General features: G+C 43.3%; 1 protein-coding gene across 6 annotated transcripts in view; it reads left to right on the forward strand.

The window, feature by feature from the left end:
- Positions 1 to 24,664, forward strand: part of SIRT7 (sirtuin 7) — a 97,295-nt gene extending 72,631 nt beyond the window's left edge. For 3 of the 6 annotated variants that reach the window (XM_078776256.1, XM_078776251.1, XM_078776244.1), the window contains 3 exons: positions 5,776 to 5,882; positions 11,682 to 11,953; positions 16,149 to 18,394. In XM_078776256.1, the coding sequence (XP_078632382.1) occupies positions 5,776 to 5,882; positions 11,682 to 11,953; positions 16,149 to 16,633 (864 nt within the window). In that variant the 3' untranslated portion in view covers positions 16,634 to 18,394. Of the gene's footprint in view, positions 1 to 5,775; positions 5,883 to 11,681; positions 18,395 to 22,313 lie in introns of those variants that run through there. The other 3 variants (XM_078776271.1, XM_068117186.2, XM_068117190.2) reach the window with 3 other exon arrangements.
- Positions 24,665 to 25,673: the final 1,009 nt, after the last annotated feature.

Below are 25,673 nucleotides of genomic sequence, written 5' to 3' on the forward strand. Positions count from 1 at the left end.
TTCAACACGTGATTAGATTTTTCAGGGTCCCACTGTCAATAGCACTCCACCCAAAAAGCCAATTGAAATATGAGGAACAAATCTCGGCAGTGTATACATCAGCAGAGGCCGAGAAGCCTAATGTGTTAGGCCCACCAGAAAACCAAGAGGGTGGCCATATAATTTTGTCTTGTTGCTATGGTTGGAAAATCCTCTCTATTTTTTTGCTGATGACTCCACCCACTGCCGCTCCAGATCTCAACCCTCAGATCGGCGCCTAGAGGGAGAATCTAGAAAATGATTGGCGGAATCCAGGATGCCTCCACTCTCTGCAGACCTGGACAAAATCACAAACTGGTCAAACACATGGAACATGTCTTTCAATCCTGACAAATCTCACACCCTCACTATGTCTCTCTGAAAGGACTGTCTGGTAAACCCTCCCATCTACTTTCTCAACAATCCTCTTAAAGAAGTTCTGTCACACAAGCTTTTGTGTCTCACTATCTGCCATGATCTTTCCAGGGAAAGCTGTATTTCCAAGCTGGCCTCCAAAGCCACTCACCGACTTGGCATCCTCCGTCGTGCGAGGTCCTTCCTTGGCACAACTGAGCTGCTCATCACTTACAAAGCCTGCATCCACAGCTTAATGGAGTACTGCTCTCCCTTCTAGGCTGGTGCTCCTGCCTCAAACCTAGCTCGGCTTCATGCTGTATAAAGCAAGGCTTTTAGGATCATTGATATCTCTCGTGATGAATCTGTTTCTGAAGGTCTTTTTCTCTCTCACCACAGGCAGATATGATAAAAAATAAAAGAAAGCTGAGAAAAGAAGGTGAGAGATGATAGCCTACTGTGTGAGAGTCTATAAGGAATGTGTAAGCATAACTTGGTTTGGCTCTAATTGGTTCGCTCGCTCCATCCACCCCAAAGCTTCCAGCTCCGACCCGCCAATGTGAGCGCCACCCCTCAAACCCAGATCGTCCACCAAAGCACATGCAGAGAGAGCAGGCAGGCAGAGAGAGCAGGCAGGCAGAGAGAGCAGGCAGGTAGAGAGAGTAGGCAGGCAGAGAGAGCAGGCAGGCAGACAAGCAGGCAGGCAGGCAGAGAGAGTAGGCAGAGAGAGCAGGCAGGCAGACAAGCAGGCAGGCAGGCAGAGAGAGTAGGCAGGCAGAGAGAGCAGGCAGGCAGGCAGAGAGAGCAGGCAGGCAGGCAGAGAGAGCAGGCAGGCAGGCAGAGAGAGCAGGCGAGCAGGCAGGCAGGCAGGCAGAGAGAGCAGGCAGGCAGGCAGAGAGAGCAGGCAGGCAGTCAGAGAGAGCAGGCAGGCAGTCAGAGAGAGCAGGCAGGCAGTCAGAGAGAGCAGGCAGGCAGTCAGAGGGAGAGAGAGTGAGCTTTCGCCCGCAACACTTTTATAATCCCTTTGTGAGGGCGGGGCCTAGAGGGCGAATCTAGAAAATTTATGGTGGAATCCAGGATGCTGATTGACGCATCACCGCTTTGCCCTGCCCTCGCTAGACTTTCGCAGCCGATATCCTGCGGGAGGGGTAGCGACTTGCCCTCAGCATGGGATGGATGCTGGGAGTGCATAATTGTTTTGTAAAGACAGACGGAGCGATTAGATGTCCCCAGGATGCTAATGGCCAATTAACTCCTGTATGTTCTGTTCTATGACAAATTCCGGCAAACTATAGTGCTGGCCGCTGCTTCCAGCGATCCCCTCTGTGCTTCCTGCAGCAAACGCTGCTCAGTGAATGAGGGGTGGATGATTGCAAAAGGAGAGCAAATCGTGTTTGGTTGGAGCAAAGATTGTAGCGAGTGATGACTTTTTCGGGTGGCAATGAATCGCGTGTACAATGTCTTGATGCAATGGAAATTAACGTGAAAATTATAATGAAACCAAAATAAAGTGTAACTAAAAATGTGTTTAATAAAAGCTAAGTGTGGTGTCCTTATCGTGTATCAAAGGGGAAGATTCAGAGACGGTGAAGACGAGGGGCAGTTGAGATTCGGCGCGCGATTCAAACCAGCTTTTAGCGTGATATGCAAATTAGCAAGTGCATTGTACAGGGCGCCCATGAAGCTCATATAGAATTTACAATTAACCCCAAGGAAATGGGGAGAAAAGGGGGGAAAAAACCTCTCTACCCTTCACCAACGCATTGTATTACACTCTAACCCACTGCACAAGGGGAAGGAGCTACTCTGACCTTACTCTACAGAAATAACTACTCTGACCTTACTCTACCGAAATAACTACATTAAGGGTATGGTGGTTGCCATTGCCTCTGAGTGGTTTCCTAAAACCGCAACAAAACTAAATATATACTGATCGAGCAACACCAGACAAAACTGTGCTGTTGGTCCATATGTCGAGCAAGTAAGTGTTCATGGAAGCGATCACCAAATCTTCAACAGATCTCACCGATGTTAGATATCCTTACAGAGAGTGCACACAATTCCATAGATGACAATAATGGAGGTAGTCAAAAATATCCATGACTTTAACACTGATTTTAGGTCCGGAGATGGAACTGACTGTCTTGATGAAAAGGGTAAAAGTGAACTATAAATTGAAGATTTGATTCCAAAGCCGAGTTCCAGTCAGCTTTGCTATGTTCGACGTTACTAGAATACTAGATGTATGTAAGCAAAGCATTTTTCTTCAAAGCTATAAATTTCATGTCGTTTCATATAGAAAAACTGCCTTTTTTTCAAAATCTGGTATCTGATATTCATAGTCTCTGTTGGTACAGCCTGAATTTAATATAGATTTCATTGAGACTTTATGTCACTGATCGACACATACTGTAATACCCCATAATGTCAAAGTGGAATTTTCTTTTTTTAGAAGTATTTACAAAATAATTAAAAATGAAATACAGAAATGTCTAATTTACATAAGTATTCAACCCCCTGAGTAAATACTTCATAGAAGTGCATTTGCCAGCAATTAGACATTTGAGTCTTCTTGGGTATGTCTGTATCAGTTTTGCACATCTGGATTTGGGGAGTTCCTCCCCTTTTTCCTTGCAGATTTGCACAAGCTCTGTCAAGTTTGATGAGGAGTGTCGGTGAACAGCAATCTTCAGGTCTTTCCACAGAATCTCAATGGGATTCAAGTCTGAGCTTTGTTTGGGCCACTCAAGGACTTTCACGTTCTTGTTGTGAAACCATTCCAGTGTTGCTTTGGCTGTATGCTTGGGGTCATTGTCCTGTTGGAATGTGAATCTTTGCCACAGTCTAAGATCTTTTGCAGTCTGAAGCAGGTTCTCCTCAAGGATTTGCCTGTATTTGGCTCCATTAATTGCTCCCTCTATCCTTAAAAGTTCCCAAGTCCCTGCCACTGAAAAGCTTTCCCATAACATGATGCTGCCAACACCAAGCTTCACAGTAGAGATGGTGTAAGCTATGTTCAGTTTATGTCAATCGTAGGGCTTTGTATTCAGGCCAGAGTGTTCATCGGACCACATAATATTTTGCCTCATGCTCTGAGAGTCTTTCACATGCCTTTTTACAAACTCCAGGCATGCTGTCATGTGCCCTTTTCTTAGGAGTGGCTTCTGTCTGGCCACTCTCGCATAAAGCCTCGATTTGTGAAGGGCTGCAAAGACTTTTGTCCTTCCGATAGGTTCTCCCATCTCATCCAAGGAATTCTGTAGTTCTGTCAGAGTGGTCATTGGGTTCTTGGTCACCTCCCTGACCAAGGTCCTTCTTGCTCGGTTGCTCAGTTTGAGCGGATGGTCAGCTGTAGGAAGAGTCTGGGTAGTTTAAGTCTTTCCATTTCCTAATGATGGAGCTCTCTTTGGTTTTGGGAACTTTTAACACTAGAAAATGTTTTATACCTTTCCCCAGATTTATGCTTCTATCTCAGATTTATACGGACAGTTCTTTTGATTTCATGATGGAGTTACTGCTCTGACATTTACTGTCATCTGTGGGACCTTTTATAAATCGGTGTGTTTCTTTCAAAATCATGTTCAATCAATAGAATTGGCTACATTTGGACTCCAATCATGTTGTAGAGACATCTCAAGGATGATCAAAGGAAATTGGATGCACCTGAGCTCAATTTGGTGTCATAGCAAAGTGGTTGACTACCTATTTACTCAAGACATTTCAGATTTGAATTTTTAATTATTTTGTAAAAGTTTCAAAAATAAAATTTCCACTTTGATAACATGATGTGTATCATGTGTACATCAGTGCCAAAAACGTCAATTGAATCCATGTTATATTCAGGCTGTAACACAACAAAAGGTGAAAAAAGTCAAGGGATGTGAATACTTTCTGAAGGCACTGTATAAGACTAGCAGATAAGTCAGTTCCACCTGGCTGTTCCAATAGAATTAGTTCCCATTAGAGTGTGGAATATTTATGGAGTTTGACAGGAATGTCCTTTGACAGCATAATGGCAGGGGCCCGTGGAAAATCCACATAATGTAAAATATAATCCACCGCCCCCTTTTCACATCCTCAGTACCCCCTTTCTTCTTCAAGTCCTAACCCCCTCCCCTCATCATTTCCAGCACTAATTCCTCAACTCCAAGTCTTCAAGCCCTCCTCCCAAACCCCAAGTCATCAAGCCCCACTCCCAAACCCCAAGGCCTCAACCTCCCCCTCCCAACCTGGAGGCTTCAATCCTGCTCCTGCCCTCCACACTGCAAGCCTTCAAACCCTTCCCCACCACAACTCCTCAACTCCTCCAACCCCCACAACACACCAACCATCACCCTCCCCCAAAGTCTAAACCTCCCCCTCCAAACTCTGTCTCATCTTTGCTCTCCCTACCTCTTCCGAACCCCAACCCCTCTGTCCTCCCCCCTCCCTCTCCCTCATAAAAACAAAAGCGCATTCTTATATCAATCACACATCCTTACATCAGATAGATAGAAAGACAGACAGACAATACAACATTGCATTAAACAGACATTACACAAGGGCATTCGTACAACAGAGAGACTGTCAGACAGACAGACAGGTAGCTAGATAGATAGATAGATAGATAGATAGATAGATAGATAGACACACAGACATACAGATTATAAACAGATACACACTTAGATATATATGACAGACTGACAGAGACACATATTATATAGATAGATATGGAGATAGATAGACAGACACAGAGAGATAGTTAGATACACAGACTGATAGGTAGACAGTCACACAGAGATAGATAGATAGATATACACATATATAGATAGATGGACACATATAAATAGATAGCCAGACACAGATAGCTAGACGGACAGGCAGACACACACACACACACACACACACACACACACACACACACACACACACACACACACACATACACATACACACACATAGATAGACAGACACACACACTGCTAACATGTGCATGAAAATAAAGTGGACACGCATGGTATGCATGCTGTCTTTCCAGTTATTATGACATTGTGATGTTACAGATTTTAATTGGCTCCATGCTGGTTTTAAGATAAAATGAACATGTATCAAAATAAAACATTGCAAGTCCATGTTAAAAAAAAAAAACAATCAAACGCAAAATGAAAATTAGTTTTACCACCACATTATGGGTAGTCGCCGCAAATAGTGTTTTTACTCGCACGTGAATTGGCTTCAGTGCAATAATATTTGGGGAATAAGGATTTTTATGGCACCGACAGGACAAATCAGTCTACTTTTCTCCCCTCATTGTTTCATTCTTGGTGGGGAAAACAAATCGGCCACAATGAGCAAGAACATGCATGGGTTGTTTTATTTTTACAAATCAGCCACCTGAGCATTGGTTGCATGTTGCACCTACAGTGGACCCCCAAGGATGGTGCAGCAGTCTTGAAAGTTTCTGCCCGCTGTGATGATATAATGATAATGCTGATGAAGCAGTTGGGCCTGGAGATTCCACCATACAACAGGTGTGTTACTAATGAGTGCTTTTTTGAAAAGCAAAATTGCTTGTTTATAAGTAAACATGTAAAATAAAGTGCAAAATACAATTTTAATATCAACTAGAATGAATTTGATGGTTTGCCATTGTAATTCCCCCACGCTTCCCATCTAAAACAAAGTTGAAAGATGACAAAAGGTTCCACCAGCAATGACCCAACATCAAATTTTTAGTTTAGACATTTTTCCCCCGTTTTGATCCAAGTGACCCTAAGTCCCCACCCCCTGGGGAATGAACCCAGGGTCAAATCCAAAAAGTCGTTACATATTTTGTGCATCCCCCAATGTTGATTACATACACAAAGTTTCACAAAACAAGGAGAACTAGAACAGCACTTAGTAGAGAGCATACTTCCACCTGGTTGGCCATATCACTCAATGGTGAAGAATCACTTAAAAATTTTTACTAGCTGGATCTGGATCCGGATCTTCACCAAAATTGAATCGAATCGTCCTTGTCAGACACCCCACCGGTCCACCAGGTTTCGTCCAAATCCGTCCACAACTTTTAGAGATATCCTGCTATGTATTGTTTTTGGCCAAATCTCCCAATGGTGAAGAATCACTTAAAAAATTAAATAATACTCATATCCGAATCCATATTCAGATCTTCACCAAAATCGAATCAAATCATCCTGGTCAGACACCCAACCGGTCCACCAAGTTTCGTCCAAATCCGTCGACAACTTTTTGAGATATCCTGCTATGTATCGTTTTTTGCCCTATCTCCCAATGGTGAAGAATCACTTTAAAAATTCTACTAGCCGGATCCGAATATGGATCTTCACCAAAATCTAATCATTTCGTCATTGTCACATACGCTACATCTCTGCCAAATTTCGTCCGAATACGTCCACAACTTTTTGAGATATCCTATTCACAAACGGACAAGCAGACAGACAGACAGACAGACAGGGGTGAAAACATAACCTCCATCCACCTTTGGTGGCGGAGGTAAAAAGACATAAAATGTCATAGCCCCCGTGGTTTTAGTAATTTTGCTGTACTGAGCTAAATGCCTCCATTTGGCCATCTTTGATCGGATTACAAAACAAAATCTTCTGCATATGCATCTCATGTATTGTCTTTGTGCCAAGTTTGAACAAAATCGGTTCATGCATGTCTGAAAAATGGATGGGAAGACGTTTAAATAACAAAATGGCCGCCAGTTGGCCTTCTTGGATCTGATGTCAAAAAAAAAAGACGTGCATATGTAAGCCATCATTCACTATCTGTGTGCCAAGTTTGATGAAGCTTGTCTGTCCGATAAATGGTCGAGGACGTGTTCAATACCGGGTTGTTGTTTTTTACAACTAAAATTGTCGCCAGTCTACCCGTCGGCCATCTTTGATCAGATCGCAAAATTAAGTGAGGTGCATGTGTATGCCATTGTGTACTGTGCTTGTGGCAAGTTTGAATAAAACCTGACCAGGCATGTCCGAGAAATGGTTGGGGAATGTTTATCTAACAAAATGGCCGCCAGTCGGCCATCTGGTAGTCGGCCATAAAGGTTAGCAGTAAACTTATGTAAATCGATGCAGGTTGTTATGATTCATCGAGTCAAATTAAATCTGTAAAAGTTTATAATTGAAAAAGCTGGACTTACAAGTTGATAGAGCCGACTGCAGACGGCATGGGAGAGATGTTATAGTCTTGTCCCACGTCTGTGACAGATTCAATTGCAAACCGACCCTTTTGTTGAGAGATGGTGGTTGAGAGATGATCCCTACTCTTTCCCAAATGGATTCCTTTACACTTCGAGCAAATCACTTTTTATCAGTTTAAAATTACCACTTGAATGTTATCAAAGGTGTGACCATGCAGGTTCAAGTGCGTATACTGTATATAGCAGAGTTCAACGCCTCTTCATAAGATGGACGACAATGTTGGTTCATACCGGCCTCAAGAGCTTGCCGAGTTTCTCCTATGTAGGCCTCAGTGCATGATGGGTCTCCACATCTGATGTGAAACACCAAGTCAGTCACGTTTCCTGTCCTTCCGGATCTTATCCTTAACATGAATTAACTGGCTGCGCAGAATTCTGTGTGGTTTATATGATGTAACAATGCCAAACTTGGAGAAGGATCTTCTCGCTTTCTCAGACAGCCCAGACACATACGGAATGGTCACTCGTATCCTGTTTTCTTGACCCGTGCCCTGTTGTTGTTCACTGTGCGTGATGTTGATCTTACCACTTCACGCTTTTAAAAAAATACCAAACGGGGTAACCACACTTACTGAGAGCACTCCTGATGTTCTCCTTCTCACATAATTTCCCCTCCTGTGTGGTCGGAATAGCGTCTGCCCAATGGAAAAGAGTGCGAATGACAGATAATTTATAGATAGCAATGATCAGTTGGCCTTTCTTGATTGAAAGGTTCACATGAATGGTGACGGCCGCGTGGATTTTGAGATTTACAGGAAACCCACACATACCAACTAGTATTTGCAGTTTGATTCACACCACCCACTGATCCATAAAAGATCTGTCATTCGCACGATTTTCTGTCGGGCAAACACTTACATAATGGGCAGACACATAAACATAAAGCAGCTCAAAGAGAAAAACATCTCCCACCATCCGTGCATAAAGCAGCTCTACGCGCATAAACCATCCTCCTCCACCACCATCCCTCCCGACAAAGCCCCCACAAACAATGGTCGCACTACCACCCCTCCTCCATCTACCCACAACCCCTGCATGTCTGCTTATGTTCAGCGTGCCCTGGGTCTCATTCTTTCTTCTCGTCCCACTGCCTTGACCTGTTGTGATCCCTTGCACTCATGGACTTTTTGCACTCATTGGTCCTAAACAGGAGATGTGTCTGCTCCCAAGAGGCAGAAAAAGTCATGAGCCTAAGCTAGGAAGTGGAGCTACTAGACCGAATATCAAGAGGTGAGAGTGCGACCTTTGTGGGCAGGCATTATGGCGTGAATGAATTGACTGTCCGTTACATACAAAACGCGAAGGCGATTCATGAGAGGGTCGCGGCTAGCGCAGTACCCAGCACCAAAGTGATACGGGTATGAGTGGCCTCAGTTCCTTCCGAGCTAAGAGGGGATGGTTTGACCGCTTCAAGAAGCGGTACCGTCTCCATAATGTGTAGCTCACAAGCGAGCATGCTCAGCGGACCACGAGGCAGCTGAAACCTTCCCTGCTCAACTCACGCAGCTCTGAGGAGAAGGGGCATGTGCCGGAGCAGGTCTTCAATGCAGACGAAACCGGAAATGCCCACGAGAACTTTCATGTCGAAGCGAGAGAGGACATCATCGGGGTTCGAGGATGCAAGGTGCATGACTCATCAGTACCCTCAACTGCATCCCCTTCAGCACCCTCACCTGCACCCCCTTTGGTGCAACACTCATCAGCACCCACACTTGGGTCCTCTTCACAAGAGTTCACTGGATTCTAACGCATCATCATCATCAACAAAAGTTACATCTTACCAACTTGGAAACACTACCTGCATGCTGCTGTTGTTGTCGTTTTATTTGTAAGCATTTTAATGAAACTGTAATCATGTGCATTCATGGTCATAAAATTTTTCCCTTATGAACCACGAACCGCCGGGAATCTTTCCTCCTATCGTGCAGAGGTAACAAAGTCCAGGGCCAAGAGAGAGAATCACGTGCAGAGGCCTGTGAGAGGCTCCGGCCTAGAGAGAGTCATGCACACGTGCAGAGGTAACAAAGTCCAGGGCCAAGAGAGAGAATCACGTGCAGAGGCCTGTGAGAGGGTCTGGACTGGAGCCCACATGTACAGCCAACAAAGTCCGAGGCCAAGAGAGAGAAATGCAGGCACATGTTCGGTGAAACCGGCAAAAAGAGAGAGCAATAATCATGCAGGCATGTGCTGAGTGAACCCGTCAGAGAGAGAAAGAGAAAAAAAAACATGTGTGCAAGGCCTTTTGTCAGGGCCCTGGTAAGGGGTGGGGCTGCTGTTCGAGGGTGTCTGGGCTCCCAATTGGTGGAGCCCATCACTCCGCCCCAACTAGCTCTCTCTTAGGCCCTGATTGGTGGATATCCCAATGGTCTTTGGTCTGTCTTCTGTCCTTCAAGACTTTCAATCAATCTGTGGATGCAATCTTTGTGCATCTGCCTGGTTATTATCCCTTTATGAGTGGAGGACCTGTCTCTCCCCTTTCCCAACGCAAAAAGACATACTAACCTGAAATGAGGGGAATGGGCTAAGATAATTGTCTGCAATGAAATAACTATTCTAAGGGACCTGTATGGTGGTTGCCATTACTTTTTAGTGGTTTCCCAAAACCACAACAACATACGAGTATTATGATGCAAAGATGAACTGATTAGATTTCGGCAGCAAATATCAAAGGTGAGAGTTCATGTCAGGTAAAAATGTGATAGTTGAGAACAGCTGAAGGAACTTAAATCAAACTTGGTGAAAGTATGCGACATGACCAAAAGTATGCGGACACCCCTTCTAATTAGTGGATTCGGCTGTTTCAGCCACACCCATTGCTGACAAGGTATATATAATCAAGCACACAGCCATGCAATCTCCATTGACAAACATTGGCAGTAGAATGGGCCACACTGAAGAGCTCCGTGACTTTCAACGTGCACCTTCATAGGATGCCACCTTTCCAACAAGTCAGTTCGTCAAATTCCTGCCCTGCTAGAGCTGCCCCGGTCAACTGCAAGTGTGGTTATTGTGAAGTGGAAACGTCTAGGAGCAACAACAGCTCACCCGTGAAGTTTTAGGCCACACAAGCTCACAGAATGGGACCGCCGAGTGCTGAAGCGCTTAAAAATTGTCTGTCCTCGGTTGCAACACTCACTACCGAGTTACAAACTGCCTCTGGAAGCAACGTCAGCACAACAATTGTTCGTCGGGAGCTTCGTGAAATGGGTTTCCATGTCCGAGCAGTCGCACAGAAGCCAAAGATCACCATGCGCAATGCCAAGCGTCGGCTGGAGTGGTGCAAAGCTCACCGCCATTGGACTCTGGAGCAGTAGAAACGTATTCTCTGGAATGATGAATCACTCTTCACCATCTGGCAGTCCGATGGATGAATCTGAGTTTGGCGGATGCCAGGAGAACGCTGCCTGCCCAAATGAATAGTGCCAACTGTAAAGTTTGGTGGAGGAGGAATAATGGTCTGGGGCTGTTTTTCATGGTTCGGGCTAGGCCACTTAGTTCCAGTGAAGGGAAATCTTAACGCTATAGTATACAATGACATTCTAGATGATTATGTGCTTCCATCTTTGTGGCAACAGTTTGGAGAAGGCCCTTTCCTGTTTGAGCATGACAATGCCCCCGTGCACAAAGCGAGGTCCATACATAAATGGTTTGTCGAGATCGGTGTGTAAGAACTTGACTGGCCTGCACAGAGCCCTGACCTTAACCCCATCGAACACCTTTGGGATGAATTGGAACACCGACTGCAAGCCAGGCCTAATCGCCCAACATCAGTCCCTGACCTCACTTATGTTCTTGTGGCTGAATGGAAACAAATCCCTGCAGCAATGTTCCAACATCTATTGGAAAGCCTTCCCAGAAGAGTGGAGGCTGATATAGCAGCAAATGGGGGGACCAACTCCATATTAATGCCCATGATTTTGGAATGAGATGTTTGGGTGTCCACATACTTTTGGTAATGTAGTGTTTGTATAATGATGTAATAATGTGAGAGGAGGTATATCGGTCGACGTCGCGACGTTGAAGAGTGTCATTCTAGTCTTTCTATTTTTCCTCCTCATTCTCAAATGATTCACTGCCGTTCCATTATTTCCCTATGTTGCAGAGGCCAAGATCAGATCTTCCACTTAGCAACACCGCTGCGCCCTGACGAGCTGCACTCTCACTCCCGCAGGCTGCTCAACAATCCTTCTCATGATGTCACTGGACAACTTGAAGAAGACAGGAGGTCACAAAGCAGAAACAGCACCAGGATATTAAGGAGTGCGACAAAGGCCAAATCAGCAAAGCTGGAGGTTGAAAGCAGACATAATGAAAGAGAAGGAGGTGTATATTCAAGTCTCATTACGCAGAGAACTCTTGGCCCTGGATGGTTTGGTAAGGGGATACAAAAAAGTCGGTTGAAGAGACGCAGGATGTGAGACCACTGTGCCCCACATGTTGTCTATGCAATGATCCTACCTCGTTTTAGCATCCGAATTTTAACTTCTCTATATCCGGCCTTTTTTTTTTCGTTCTGATGATCATTATCAGATATGGCCATCTCTGTTGGATTTTTCTCTTCTTTTCTCTTTCCCCATTCTCTTACCTTTTCACGTCTTCTTTCTCTCTTCTTTCCTCTCCGCCACATACTCTCCTTCCATTTTGTCCATTCCTCATTTTATTCCCTTCTTCTATTCTCTCACTACAATGTATATGCCTCCTCGTTCATTTTTGCATTTATTTGTATGTCACAATAAGCCATATTATGTCAGCGAATAATGTTGCGGCTTACATAATGATTTAATGAACTATATGTATTCTATGACACAAACAACCACTGTGTTGTGTTGTGAAACCTTTTCTCAATCACAGACCGATACCACAGGCACAGACCCAGTAATGGCACTGAAGTTTGATTTCAAAAACTGAGAATTGTCAGATTTAATCAACATTGAATGTTTCTTCATGGTATTGATTGAACAATGCACCATTATGTAGCAAATGCAATTTCAGTTAATTTATACGTATGTGGAACTTGAACACACGAGGAGGCTGTTTGGCCTCTTATGCCTGTGCTTTAACAACACATCAATTCAACCTATGGTTTAATCGACTTGATGAGGACAAAGAGGAGTAGGCAACAACAACAACATTCTGTTCAGAGATTTTATTTCACGTCCTTCATTTTTTGTTGATACATTCACTTTTTCAGACGTTTCTTTATGTGGGATGAGACATTCACAACAGCACGTTCACTTTGTGATGAGACCCAATCACAGACATCACAATCACCCGTCCATGAACGGGTCATTGTGATGCCCCCCCCCCCCCTCATCCCCAATGCTTCTAGGTCCTCAGCAAATTATATATTTAATATATTTGCTATTTTTGCTGATGCCTCCTCTTTCCAGGGAGTGAGTCTGGTGTTGGCTTAGCGGTTCGGGTGCCGGCTTGGGATCCTCGGATCCTGGGTTCAAATCCCGGTCGATCGCTGAATTAACACCAGGGGGGTTGACTCAGCCTGTCATCCTTCCGAGGTTGGCAAATTGAGTACCAGCTCACTGGTAATTCCCTGCATGTCACAAGAGGGGACCAACACGGTTGGGTATCCGGCAGGAAGGGTATCCGGCCATAAAACAGTGCTTCAAAAAGGGGACTATGGTGCCTGAAAAAGGCCAACTCCCGCTCTCCAGGGAAAAATGGCCTCTAAAGGTGGTTCCTCCTCTACAGGGAGTCCATTCCATGCATTAACCATTAACATTAACTATGCTGTCTGCCTAACTCACCCCCAGCTCTGTCACATGTTCCAACATTGCCCCTATAAGAACACCTTTTTGGCCCATCCCAAGCACCTTACATATCTTTATGTTATACTGCATCACCAATCTTTTGTCCAATCTATTAAAGTATCTACACTTTCCTGAATCTGATCACTCTCATCTCTGCTTTCCTCCAAGCTTCATGCCATCTGTAAATTTAGAAAGCAGACTCAACCCTACTGTCCAAATCATTGATGTTAATTATAAATAATAATGGACCCAGTACTGATCCCTAATGGAACCCTCTACTTCCATCCTCCCACTCTTATGCACTCTTTGTTTCCAATCACTGATCCAGTTTCCAATGCAGTTAGCTACCCGACCAACCTCTCTGTAGGCCCCAACCTCAGCTAACAACTTCCTATGTGATACCTTATCAAATCTTAATATTCATTAAATTATCTTAATAAATCCTTGCTGACTGCCTTTAATTTGTTTAACTTAACTATCCAAATGTCTCTCCTTCTCTTTAACTCTAAAAGTATAATTACCTCCTTCCACTTCGCTCTTTGGTTATCTCCATATGTGGGTTTCAGAGGGTGTAACGGAGACCTCCAACGTCTCAAAGTACCCACCTTCGTGTGTGTGTGTGTGTGTGTGTGTCATATAGTTTTTTTTAAATTATAATCCCATCTACTCCTTTAAAGCTAATGTTACTCCCCCCCCCACCCCCCCCTTTCTAAACTAGTTTTCCACCCAATTGCTAATGCTCCTGTGCCCCAAATCTCTCTCTATATGGATCTCCAATTAACATTTACCATCACACTTATCTGTGCTGCCTTCTCCCTCAATCCTCTAGGATGCATTTTATCTCTCGGCTTTCTTAGCTACTTTTTTTCTTCCTCCATTCGTACTTGAATCTCCTCCAAAAGCCCTTTCTCACCTGAGAGATATTCCTCTCAGTTACTGATACTGAACCTCCCTTGACTGTTCTTGTGTAACCTTTAATAAGCAAATGTTGAAGCAAGATAACCTTGAATAAGCCTCTCATCTCACTTTAATCACTAATCTAATCTCCCTATGTTCAATCCCTCATTGGGATGTCATGCCTTTGAGTCTTTCTGAATGAAAGAAAGAACCACCTTTAGAGGCCATTTTTCCCCCATAGAGCAGGGGTTGGCCTTTTTTGGGCACCGTAGTCCCCTTTTTGAAGCAATGTTTTATGGCCGGATGCCCTTCCTTCCACCAACCCTGTTAGTCGCCTCTTGCGACACACAGGGAATTACCAGTGAACTGGTACTCAATTTGACAGGCTGGTTCAGCAATCGACCGGGATTCGAACCCATTCGGATCCTAGGATCACAAGCCAGCACCCTAACCGCTAAGCCAACACCAGGCCTAGGTCTTTCTGAATGGCTGTAAAAAAAAAATGGACCATAAACCTCCAATCACCAAAACGCCTCCAATCATGGACCATAAACCTCCAATCACCAAGACGCCTCTAATCATGGACCATAAACCTCCAATCACCTGCAATCACCAAGACACCTCCAATCATGGACCATAAACCTCCAATCACCAAGACGCCTCCAATCATGGACCTCCAATCACCTGCAATCACCAAGACACCTCCAATCATGGACCATAAACCTCCAATCACCAAGACGCCTCCAATCATGGACCTCCAATCACCAAGACACCTCCAATCATGGACCATAAACCTCCAATCACCAAGACACCTCCATTCATGGACCATAAACCTCCAATCACCAAGACACCTCCAATCATGGACCATAAACCTCCAATCACTTGCAATCACCAAGACACCTCCAATCATGGAACATAAACCTCCAATCACCTGCAATCACCAAGACGCCTCCAATCATGGACCATAAACCTCCAATCACCTGCAATCACCAAGATGCCTCCAATCATGGACCATAAACCTCCAATCACCTGCAGTCACCAAGACGCCTCCAATCATGGACCATAAACCTCCAATCACCTGCAATCACCAAGACGCCTCCAATCATGGACCATAAACCTCCAATCACCTGCAATCACCAAGACGCCTCCAATCATGGACCATAAACCTCCAATCACCTGCAATCACCAAGACACCTCCAATCATGGACCATAAACCTCCAATCACCTGCAATCACCAAGACACCTCCAATCATGGACCATAAACCTCCAATCACTTGCAATCACCAAGACACCTCCAATCATGGACCATAAACCTCCAATCACCTGCAGTCACCAAGACACCTCCAATCATGGACCATAAACCTCCAATCACCTGCAGTCACCAAGACGCCTCCAATCATGGACCATAAACCTCCAATCACCTGCAATCACCAAGACGCCTCCAATCATGGACCATAAACCTCCAATCACCTGCAGTCACCAAGACGCCTCCAATCATGGACCATAAACCTCCAATCACCTGCAGTCACCAAGACGCCTCCAATCATGGACCATAAACCCACAAAGGCAAGACATGGCTGTTTGTAGGTAAATTACTGGTAAATAAGCTGAATTTTCATTTGATGCTTAGTGGTGCAGATTTTCTTTCGATGCAAACTGAAAAAGTTAAATAATGTAAATTTTTCTAACTTTGGGTTTGGTTTCTCTTTGATCAAAGTGGCATTTTTGGTGAAAGAGTAAATCTGTGTTTATATGTACATTTTCAGCATTGTTTTGCATTTGAATTTGCTCAAAAGCCAATTTTTGTTGTAGTTACTCTGCAGTCAGGTTCTAATGCTTATAGAGTGTTGTATGAAGAGTGGTTTCTGAAGCAGAAAGTGATGACAAAGACCTTTTGTATTTAGGAGGCTCGGGATGTCGAGGTTATGGAGGGAGGCACATGCGACTCTTCATAGCTTTACTTCCAGAAATGCAGGTTGTAATCTCAAGGCTACACATCCTCTTCAATCTCATACCTCCCTCCAGGTCTTCAAAACAGCTGTTCACCACTGTCTCAGGTTATCCCCAATCAAAATCAATGATCTTTTATACCCTCGTGAACCCCCTCCCCAACCCCACGGCAATCCCTCCTTCCAAATTCCCATTTTCGCTCCTGTATCCATCTTATCCACCCAATGCATCCTCTCCTCCCCCCCCCCCCCCCCCGATTCCTCTCTACACCCATTGTCTGTGTGTCTCCCCCTGTCTTGGCCTTCAGCTCTGTTGTTGGTGTTACCCCCATCTCTGTGCTGTTCCTTTTGTACTTTTGTGTCCTGATTCGTTCAGTGTACTAATAAATACTCTTCCACGAGCCTCGATTATGGATATAAACAAACAACTTCAGAGCTAAACTACTGCTAAACTGCAGATTTGTGTTCCGAATCCTGTTCTTAGTGTTTAAAATATATAATTCGATTGAATTAAGTACTTCCCTGATCATATATAAATAGACTGATGGACAGACAGAGTGACGAAATTGCTTAAAGCCCACTTTGCTCGTGTTCGTGAAGTAAAAATAACTGCACTTTGTCAGTGCATCCAAAGGATCATATATATATACACACACGGACACACACACGGGGACACACACACACACACACACACACACACACACACACACACACACACACACACACACACACACACACCGGAAATGTCATACTTGACTAAACCTTCAGGATTGAAAAGGATATTTAACCAGTGTAACATTCGGCTGTCTTTTAACACTTAACGTATAGAAGTTTACCACGAGCCTCTGCATCAATTATTACAATTATAAATAAACTAGAAAGCATCTGAAAATACAAAGCCAGTCCGCGTCCACTTTGTATTTAGACGTCTTCTTCTTCTTTCGTATGCCAAACATGATAAAAACAGTTAAAACAAAATACGAAATGAAAGTGAACGATTTTTTGCAGCTTTTACCTTTTGATCTAAAAAAAAAAAAAATGAACTTCTTAATTGGTGGAGCAATTCTGTGACCCATGATGCAAATTCTTTAACTTATAGGTCGATCCGATGAAAATTGATGATTTTATGCAACCTAGACCTCTGACCATTTGATCTAATAAACACAACCGGCTTCGAGCTTTTGATTAGTGAACCAATTCAGTGACCCAATATGCAAATTCTTTACATTTCAGGTCAATCGGGTGAAAATTCGCAATTTTATGTGATGCTGACTTTCGACCAAATTATTGATTTGTCTTCTCCATATTCTCATCATAAAACTTTGTTGAAATTTTGATGACAAACCTCAAATGGTAAATTTTAATTTCAGGTCAATCGGATGAAAATTGATGATTTTAGGTGACACTGACCTTTGACCTTTTGGCAAAAGTATGAATTTGTCTTCTCCATATTCTCATAATAAAACTTTGCTAATCAGAATTAAATTCCAGTCCGAAATGCATTTACTAATATCAATAACATTCCTTGTCAGACAAACCCCAATGCCCCACCGCAGGATTTTATTTATTTATAATTTTATAGGATCTGATAATTATGATGTCTGTTATTTTTACTTCTGTCATCGTTTTATTTTGAAAATAGAATCTGTTGCTGGATTTCTCAAACCTATTAGTGAAGATCACCAAATTACCTGCAAAAAAACCCCAAAAAACTGGAGATTGGGGACCAACTTTGGGATCGCACCAGTGGTTTACCTTGCAGTCCATCGCTTTCTTAGCCTAAACTTGGTTTCATTTGTACAGTAGTTGAGCTGCGATATTGAATATACAATACAACAAAATTCACCTTCAATGACGAGTCAGGAAGTCATTTTAACTCAACGACGTGAGGTTTTCAAAGGCTTTGGGATAAAGAGAAACCCACATCCTTTTAAATCATTCTCATGATCAGACTAAACTTGCCATTGATTGATTCCACAGCTTTGTTGAGGAAATGAAAAATACACGAGCTCCCTTTGCTTCATTTCTGTGGTTATAACTTTGGAATACTTGGAAATCTCTGATGCATTTGATTATTCATTCACGAATGAATCAAACTTTGCAGGATGTGGTATCTTATTTTCCTTGCAAGCAAAGGTTCAATTTTACTTTAATTGTTGGACCAAATGATATTGTCAAAATAAGTGATATATATATATATATATATATATATATATATATATATATATATATATATATATATATATATATATATATATATATATATATATATATATATACTAGCAGAAGTACCCGGCATTGCCGGGCGGGGGAAGGGAGGGGAGGGGGAAGGGGAGGGGAACGGGGGGGAGGGGAGAAGAGGGGGGGAGGGGAGAAGAGGGGGGAGGGGGAGGAGGAGAGGGGAGAAGAGGGGGGGAGGGGGAGGGATGGGGAGGGGGAGGGGAACGGGGGGGGAGGGGAGGAGAGGAGAAGAGGGGGGAGGGGAGAAGAGGGGGGAGGGGAACGGGGGAGAGGGGAGGAGACGGTGGGGAGGGGAGAAGAGGGGGGAGGGGGAGGAGAAGAGAGGGGGATGGGAGGGCGAGGGGAGGAGAGGGGGGAGGAGGGGGAAGGGGTAGGGAGAGGAGGAGGGGGTAGGGGAGAAGGGGAGGGTGTAGGGGGAGGGGGGAGTCAAGTCGGAAATCATTGTCGTCAACTGAATGTCGCATTTATTTTTTATTCCCTGTCAAATGGCATTGGTCCCACATTCCGAACCCGGAAGTCGGAAGTCATTGTCGTCAAAGTTGAAAAATTAACGTTACGAAATACGCTGATGATGTCACAATTTTAAAACCTGAAGGTTTTTTAAACATTTAAGGTGTGCTGTAGTTTCTCTGGGACGTACTGATTCCGAATATGAAGTTGAAAAATTAACGTTCCGAAATACGCTGATGACGTCATAATTTTAAAACGCGAAATTTTTTAAATTTTAAGGTGTGCTGTAGTTTCTCTGAGACGTACTGATTCCGAATATGCCTTTGGTTTTGCTCTGCGATGAGTAGTTCTCAAGTTATAAGAGGACAAACAAACAAACAGAGATTACTGGAATTATAGATAGATATATATATTTGTTCATGCAAAATGTATGTCAGTTCTATGAAAGTACACATTCACCATTTATTTTTGGATGTTGAAAGAATGCCTTTGAAAATGTCACACAAGTAATTGTGTAGTCATCACAAAGTCCAATTGAAGACACATTCGGTCGTTTTTTAATACATCTTCATGGTGGAACCCATTGGGTGTTGGTAACCCTTGACTGGAGTTTTAACCCATGACCACTGGGATTCCTGACCAATCTGCTTTCTGTCTATTCCGTTCCCTTTGCCTCACGTATTTTGCATATTCAATGCCATTCTGCTTTTCAAAGCACTAAATGTTAATGGAAACATCAAAAGCGAACAAGATCGCAGTAATTGTTGTAGTTAACATTTTCATATTGTTTTCTCATCCTTTCTGTAAGTTCATTTGATCAACAGCCGATTTGTCAATGCAAATTGATCACAAGACAACTGCTTACTTAGAGGCTTCTTGTTTCGATACCATGTTTGTGTTCTTGTTTATAATCAACAAATATGACAACTTTTCCAATGCAAGGTTCTTTTAAAGCATTCTCCTTTTATTACTTTTTTTATTTTTTAACAAGCTTTTGATTTTGCACTTATCCTAATACAACTTGATGGGCGAAGGTAAATGCAATTTTTATTCTTCTGCATCTTGAAACGATACTCGGCCATGTTACAATACGTATGATGTTTCAAAAGAAAATCGTGGGGACATCAGCCCCTCTTATTGAAATCTTTCCTGGTATTATTTCCTCTTGGCACTTCCTTCTCTGACTGTTGTTGAATCTCTTCTTTTATGTCTGACGTGTAACACAGTCGGTCCTCTTTTCTGTGCTATGTCTTTTGATTCCGGTGATTTTTTTTCTTTTTCTCTTCCTCGTCTCAATATCAATTCGGTCTCAGGTTCTCAAACTCAGGCTTACCGGAATGAACCGACAAGCCTGTCGCTCGAATTAATTTGATTTTTATTTCTGATCGATTCACTGTTTTAGCTTTTGAGAACCAGGAACGCTGCTTGCAGAATTGACCCATCGTTTGTGGTCGAGGGTAAATGAACCCTTCCCTGATGGCCTGAGATCACCTTCGGGTTACGTTTGCTTATTGCGCTGCTGCACTCGTTGCACAAACACTGTGGTGCTGGGTGCTTTGCGGTGCTCTTTAACATACAAGGGTATGGTAATTTGCTGTAAATGTGAACTAAAATGGAAATAAAAGCCATTGGACCGAAACATTTAAGTGACATAAGTGACATGACATGTCACTGCAAAATGGTTGCAACTGGCAAAGACATTTGGAACCTATTTTACATTTCCAGAAACATCTATATTACTTTGACTTGTTCAGCAACTTTTGTCATATTGCTTCGTTGAGGGGAAATGCTTGGGTGAGAATGTTCAAGTTTTTAAACAATAAATTTCACATTTTACACAAAACGAACTTTTGTCCAACACCAATAATGAACAAAATGTGCGTTTGCCTGTTTGGTGTTCCTATCTGAGCGCATAGCTCGACATGCTGGGATCCTCCCTTCAAATTCCATATGGTTCATTTAGAAATACAGTAGCCTGATGGTTTCCTTATGGTCTTGTCCTGGAGCTGGTGTAAAAAGGGAAAAAAAAGCTGCTTTTCCCATTAAGAATGCAGGTTTCGTAGATGCTGTGCCAAAGTCAAGCCATACTACTGCTCCGATTGCATACATCAGACAATAGTATACCCATTGTCATATTAGCATTAGTATCCAAAACTACCTTCACGAGTTGAAGATGGATGGGAAATGGTGAAAATTTTGACCACCGGTTTCCATGAGAATGGGGGGGAAAATGTCTGGTGGAAGGTGATAAGCAGGAAGAGGAGGGAGGGCCCCTACATTAGCAACTGCAGTCTCATAAAGGTTTGTGTGTAAGAATGTACATATTTTTAAAACATGCTTTGTTCACACAGCATTTTTTTCCCAGTCGAGGCTCGTGTAAGACCTAATACATTAAACAGGAAAACGTGCACGGACAAATAAAACATACAATGAAGGGAGCGGGAGACAAGAGGGGAGCGAGAGGGAAGCACACATGCACAACAACAGTAGAGAACAGGGACATTGGGAGATCTGTGGGAGGGAGAGGGTTTGGGGGGAGGAGGCATGAGAAGGGCGGGGGGGGGGGGGCGGGTTGGGAGGTATAAAACACATGGACACTGCTTGGACTTCTAGGAAAGAAGTTGGTATTTCAAAAAAGTGCATCTGGGGTGAATTAATGGGAGTAGAAAATCTCAAGGTTTTGGATGGGGGGAAGATAAGAGAAGGTGGTGAACAGCTGTTTTGAAGACCTGGAGGGAGGAGTTGAAGAGAGTGAGGGAGTTTGTTCCAGATGTGGGAGAAAAGAGGAATGAAAGAGTGAAGGTGAGCAGAGAGTCTTGATTTTGGCAGTTTAACCATAAGAGGGTTGCTGGCAGATCTTGTGCGACCTGAAGGAATATTTGAGGGACAGAGCACACACAGAGCTGGGGGAGCAAGGCCGGAGAGGAGTCGGTAGAAGACAGAAAGACCGAAGCATATCAAAGTTTTTAATCAAATAACTTCTTCACAACTTACCCGGACTTTCTTTATTTGCATTTCAATCTTAGACTTTTCATTCGAAATATAACGATGGTGGATAGAAAGAGAAACCATATAGTCGGTTCCACAAATAATTAAGGAAACCAGCTTCTCAAATTATTCACTGCAAATCCAGCTGCCGAAACCATTCGCTTGGCCAGGAAGTTATTGACGTCGACTTTCTGTGGATGTCGTGGGAATCCTTAGCTAATTGAATACAAGTATAGGCCTCACAAAATCACAAGGGTGCTTTATGACAGCCTAGTGCAAAAGCTGTGGCACACAATCGACGACAAACCCAAAGGTGTGCCCTACCTTTACGATAAATATACCTGTGCAGAAAGGACCTCTGTTGTATCGACCAACGTTTGGGATTGTGGCTTCAAGCAGATGAATTACTCCTCCCATTCCCCTACCTTCTCTTCCATACAGTATGTACCTGCATGGTCTGCAATGACTTGTCTGTCCTTCCTGCTTGGCTGCCAATTTCCTAATGATGAGGAACCGACTGAAGCAACTGAAACTCGGTAGGAACAATTCCAAAAAAAACATATTTTGATGGTGTAGACAGTTTGATGGGGAAATAGAGCAAGTTCATTGAAGTCTAGAATACCATATTGAAAAATAGTCGGTGTATCTTCGCTATCGAGTATCTCGTTCCGAGTAGGAGGTAATCACATAGAAGGAAATGGAGGGGAGTAAAGTAGTGATGGTTGAGGTGAGCACACTGCACATGGCTGATGGCGATAGGGAAAGCATGACCACACTTTGCATTCGATAACCAACAGACTCCAGGAGATAACTCGCCTACTCTTCACGAAAGACACCGAGGCATCTTTAACGTCCACCGACTAATTCCGGCAGATTGGATTGGATTGGCCCGTTTAACATCCATCCGAAGGAAGGCACACACCGATGAAAGTGATGCCGGTTTATAGCCGAGCCAAGATTCAAACCTAAGCTAGACAACTTTTCACCAGAAAAGAACAAAAGGCATTGTCATTTTGGCTGAGAAGAGGTAATAATGGTTTTCCCTTTCCCTTGTTACATCATCTTTCATGGTCCCACAAAAGATAGACACCCAAAAGGTCAGTGCCTTTACGCACTTTTCTGGTGAAAAGGACCCGTGTTCTATTGTTCATCGACCATTCTGTGCTACCAACGTAGCCCGGATTCGGACGAAACGTGGTGGACAGGTCGGTTGTGTGACAACGAAGAATCTATTCGACTTCGGTGAAGATCCGAAACCGGATATGAGAATTTTTTGATTTTTAAAGTAATTTTTCACTATTGGGAGATGGGGCCAAAACGATATGTAGCACGATATTTCAAAAAGTTGTGGACGAGTTATGACAAAACGAGATGGAATGAGTTGGGTAGGTGACAACGAGCCAATTAGATTTTGGTTCAGGTCCGAATCCAGATCCGACCCATCAGTCGGATACAAAACATAAACTGTTCAGCCTGGCAGGTGTGCGTGCTACCAAGTGCCGTTCTAGTTAATTATGGATTAACTAGTAAAAAGCCCATCAAATTTGATAGGCTGGAGCAGTTTATTCGACGGTGCAGCCTTGTGAGCATGCCAAAGTCTGAAGCCTCGGCCTAGTTTCAGGCGTGCTTACATCTTTATTTATTAGACATCATACAGACGTAAATGAACACTCGTTTTACTCTTCCTGCGTTGCACATCACGCGTAGTCAATTTCATCTTCCTGCACCTTGTATTTATTGTTATTTTAAAAACGATTCTGTACACCGCCATTGAGGCTCAGTTTGCAAGCCACCGTCTACATTCCAATAAAAGAGACATAATTACTCTTTTATGGAAAATGTTTTTCGAGTTTGTTTTACCCTCAAAAATAGACCATCGTGAACACACATTGGTGTTTAAAAGATTGGTCTTTAAAACCCACCCTTATGAAGGGGGACAGACATCTGTACAAATACGCAAACTCAGTGTTTTATATGGTAGATTACATAAAGTTCATTTCCAAGTAGCAAGCACTCTATCAACCCTGTGACTACATAAAAATATACCTTTTTCACAGTCTGGCATCCCACTTTCTAAGCTGTCTGCCAATGGCATCACCAGTCTCGCTGTAGCTAACAAATATTTCCTTTGTTTTTGCTTTGGAGGGAATCCCTGCTATTCCATTGCAGGTTTTCATCCTTCAAAGCAGCATCTCTTCTGTCTCTGGTGAACATCAATGATCCTTCCACCTTCCCAAAAAGCCTTTATCAGAAAGTTTGCAATCCAGTGAAACGGAAGCTACAGCTGCTGCTCATCTAGACATGAGGAGGTTGTACACCTCAGCAATAACCTCACTGGTGTAAAATCTCAGATTATGAGTCTCTCATGCAAAGATAACTTCGCTAATTAATCCTTCAATCCATTGTGGTCAACTTCTGACAGAGGTATACAGTCCTATAAGGATGTCCTTGGGCCCCAAAATCCTGTTCGGCCCCGGCTTCAACCAATCACAATCTAAGGTGGAATCCTGAACTGGGCATCACCTTGTGATGATTTACAAAATAAATGCTTCCTTGGAAGTAATCAATTTCCTGCACTGACTTCCAAACGATGCACTCCATAATGATGCTTTGAAGCAATTTAAATATTAATGAAAATTCAAACATTAGGTGATGCAGGCTTCATATGTGAGCTCCGAACCTCCTCGACATGTATGGGCGACCAGTCGACCATCGTAAAAAAAAAAAAATTTCATGAGGTACATGGTGATGAATGGGCCGAAAAGTGAAGGTGGAAGACGAGGTTGCATGGGAAGTCATTGCTGGGAGCGCAGCCTGTGCCAATAATGCAGTGGCCCTGTTTCCAGTAAGCTGGTACTCATTTTGCTGACTCTAAGGACGACACGCTGAGTCAACCCACCTGGTGTTATTTAACGAGCGAGCCACTGACCGATTGGCACACCAATCAGACCACCACATACATATGGAGAAACTAAGGCAAAGGTATGATTGCCAAATAGCATAAATCCCATGAGCAGGAAACATGATAATACAGGGTGGTTACAAACACCACGCAATTGTAATTAATCTTGTAAGGCAAATTGATCATTAAAAGGATTGCAGGCAATTTAGACAATTAACACAAATTATATGAATGGGACTCAAAAAGAAACATGATTGGTGGAAATAGCAATATCAAACTCAAATCTTTCTTTTTAACCCACAAATTATAGAAAATTATATATATATTTACATATTGTTGCAGAAATGGTTTCTAGGGGTTAAGATTGTATAGCTTAGAAATAGTCATTCCCTAAATACATGTATTAGCAGAAGAGTGAGGTACATAATTTAGCTGTGATAAAGGATCCCAGTGTTCCAGTTGTTAGTTCCAGTTCCTGGTTCCCAGTTGCCAGAGTCCAAGGAGGGCCCGGAAGAGGTCCCTTTATTTCCACCTCGCCTGTAAGGGAACGGGAATACACTGCCCCCTCACTCCCACCCTGCTCGGGCTATGGAGCCACCGAATCCGAACGGGACTTTACTGTGCCTGAACCGGCTATAACGGGTATTTTTTTTATGCTATGCTGCGAAGGCATTATTTTTGTCGGGATGTCCGTCCACTTGTCCATCTGTGATAGGCTTTCGTTACTGCGATAACTTGAGAATGGCTGCAGGGATCCTAGTCAAATTTGGTACACGTATATATAATGATGAAAGATGAACTGATTAGATTTTGGGGTTATGAGGTCAAAGGTCAGAGGTCATGTTAGGGAAAATCCTGTTACTATGATAACTTATGAACCAGTGATGGAATTTTGAATT

The sequence above is a fragment of the Myxine glutinosa genome, chromosome 1, assembly GCF_964187855.1.
Source record: "Myxine glutinosa chromosome 1, kmMyxGlut1.1, whole genome shotgun sequence".
NCBI classification, from domain to species: Eukaryota; Metazoa; Chordata; class Myxini; order Myxiniformes; family Myxinidae; genus Myxine; species Myxine glutinosa.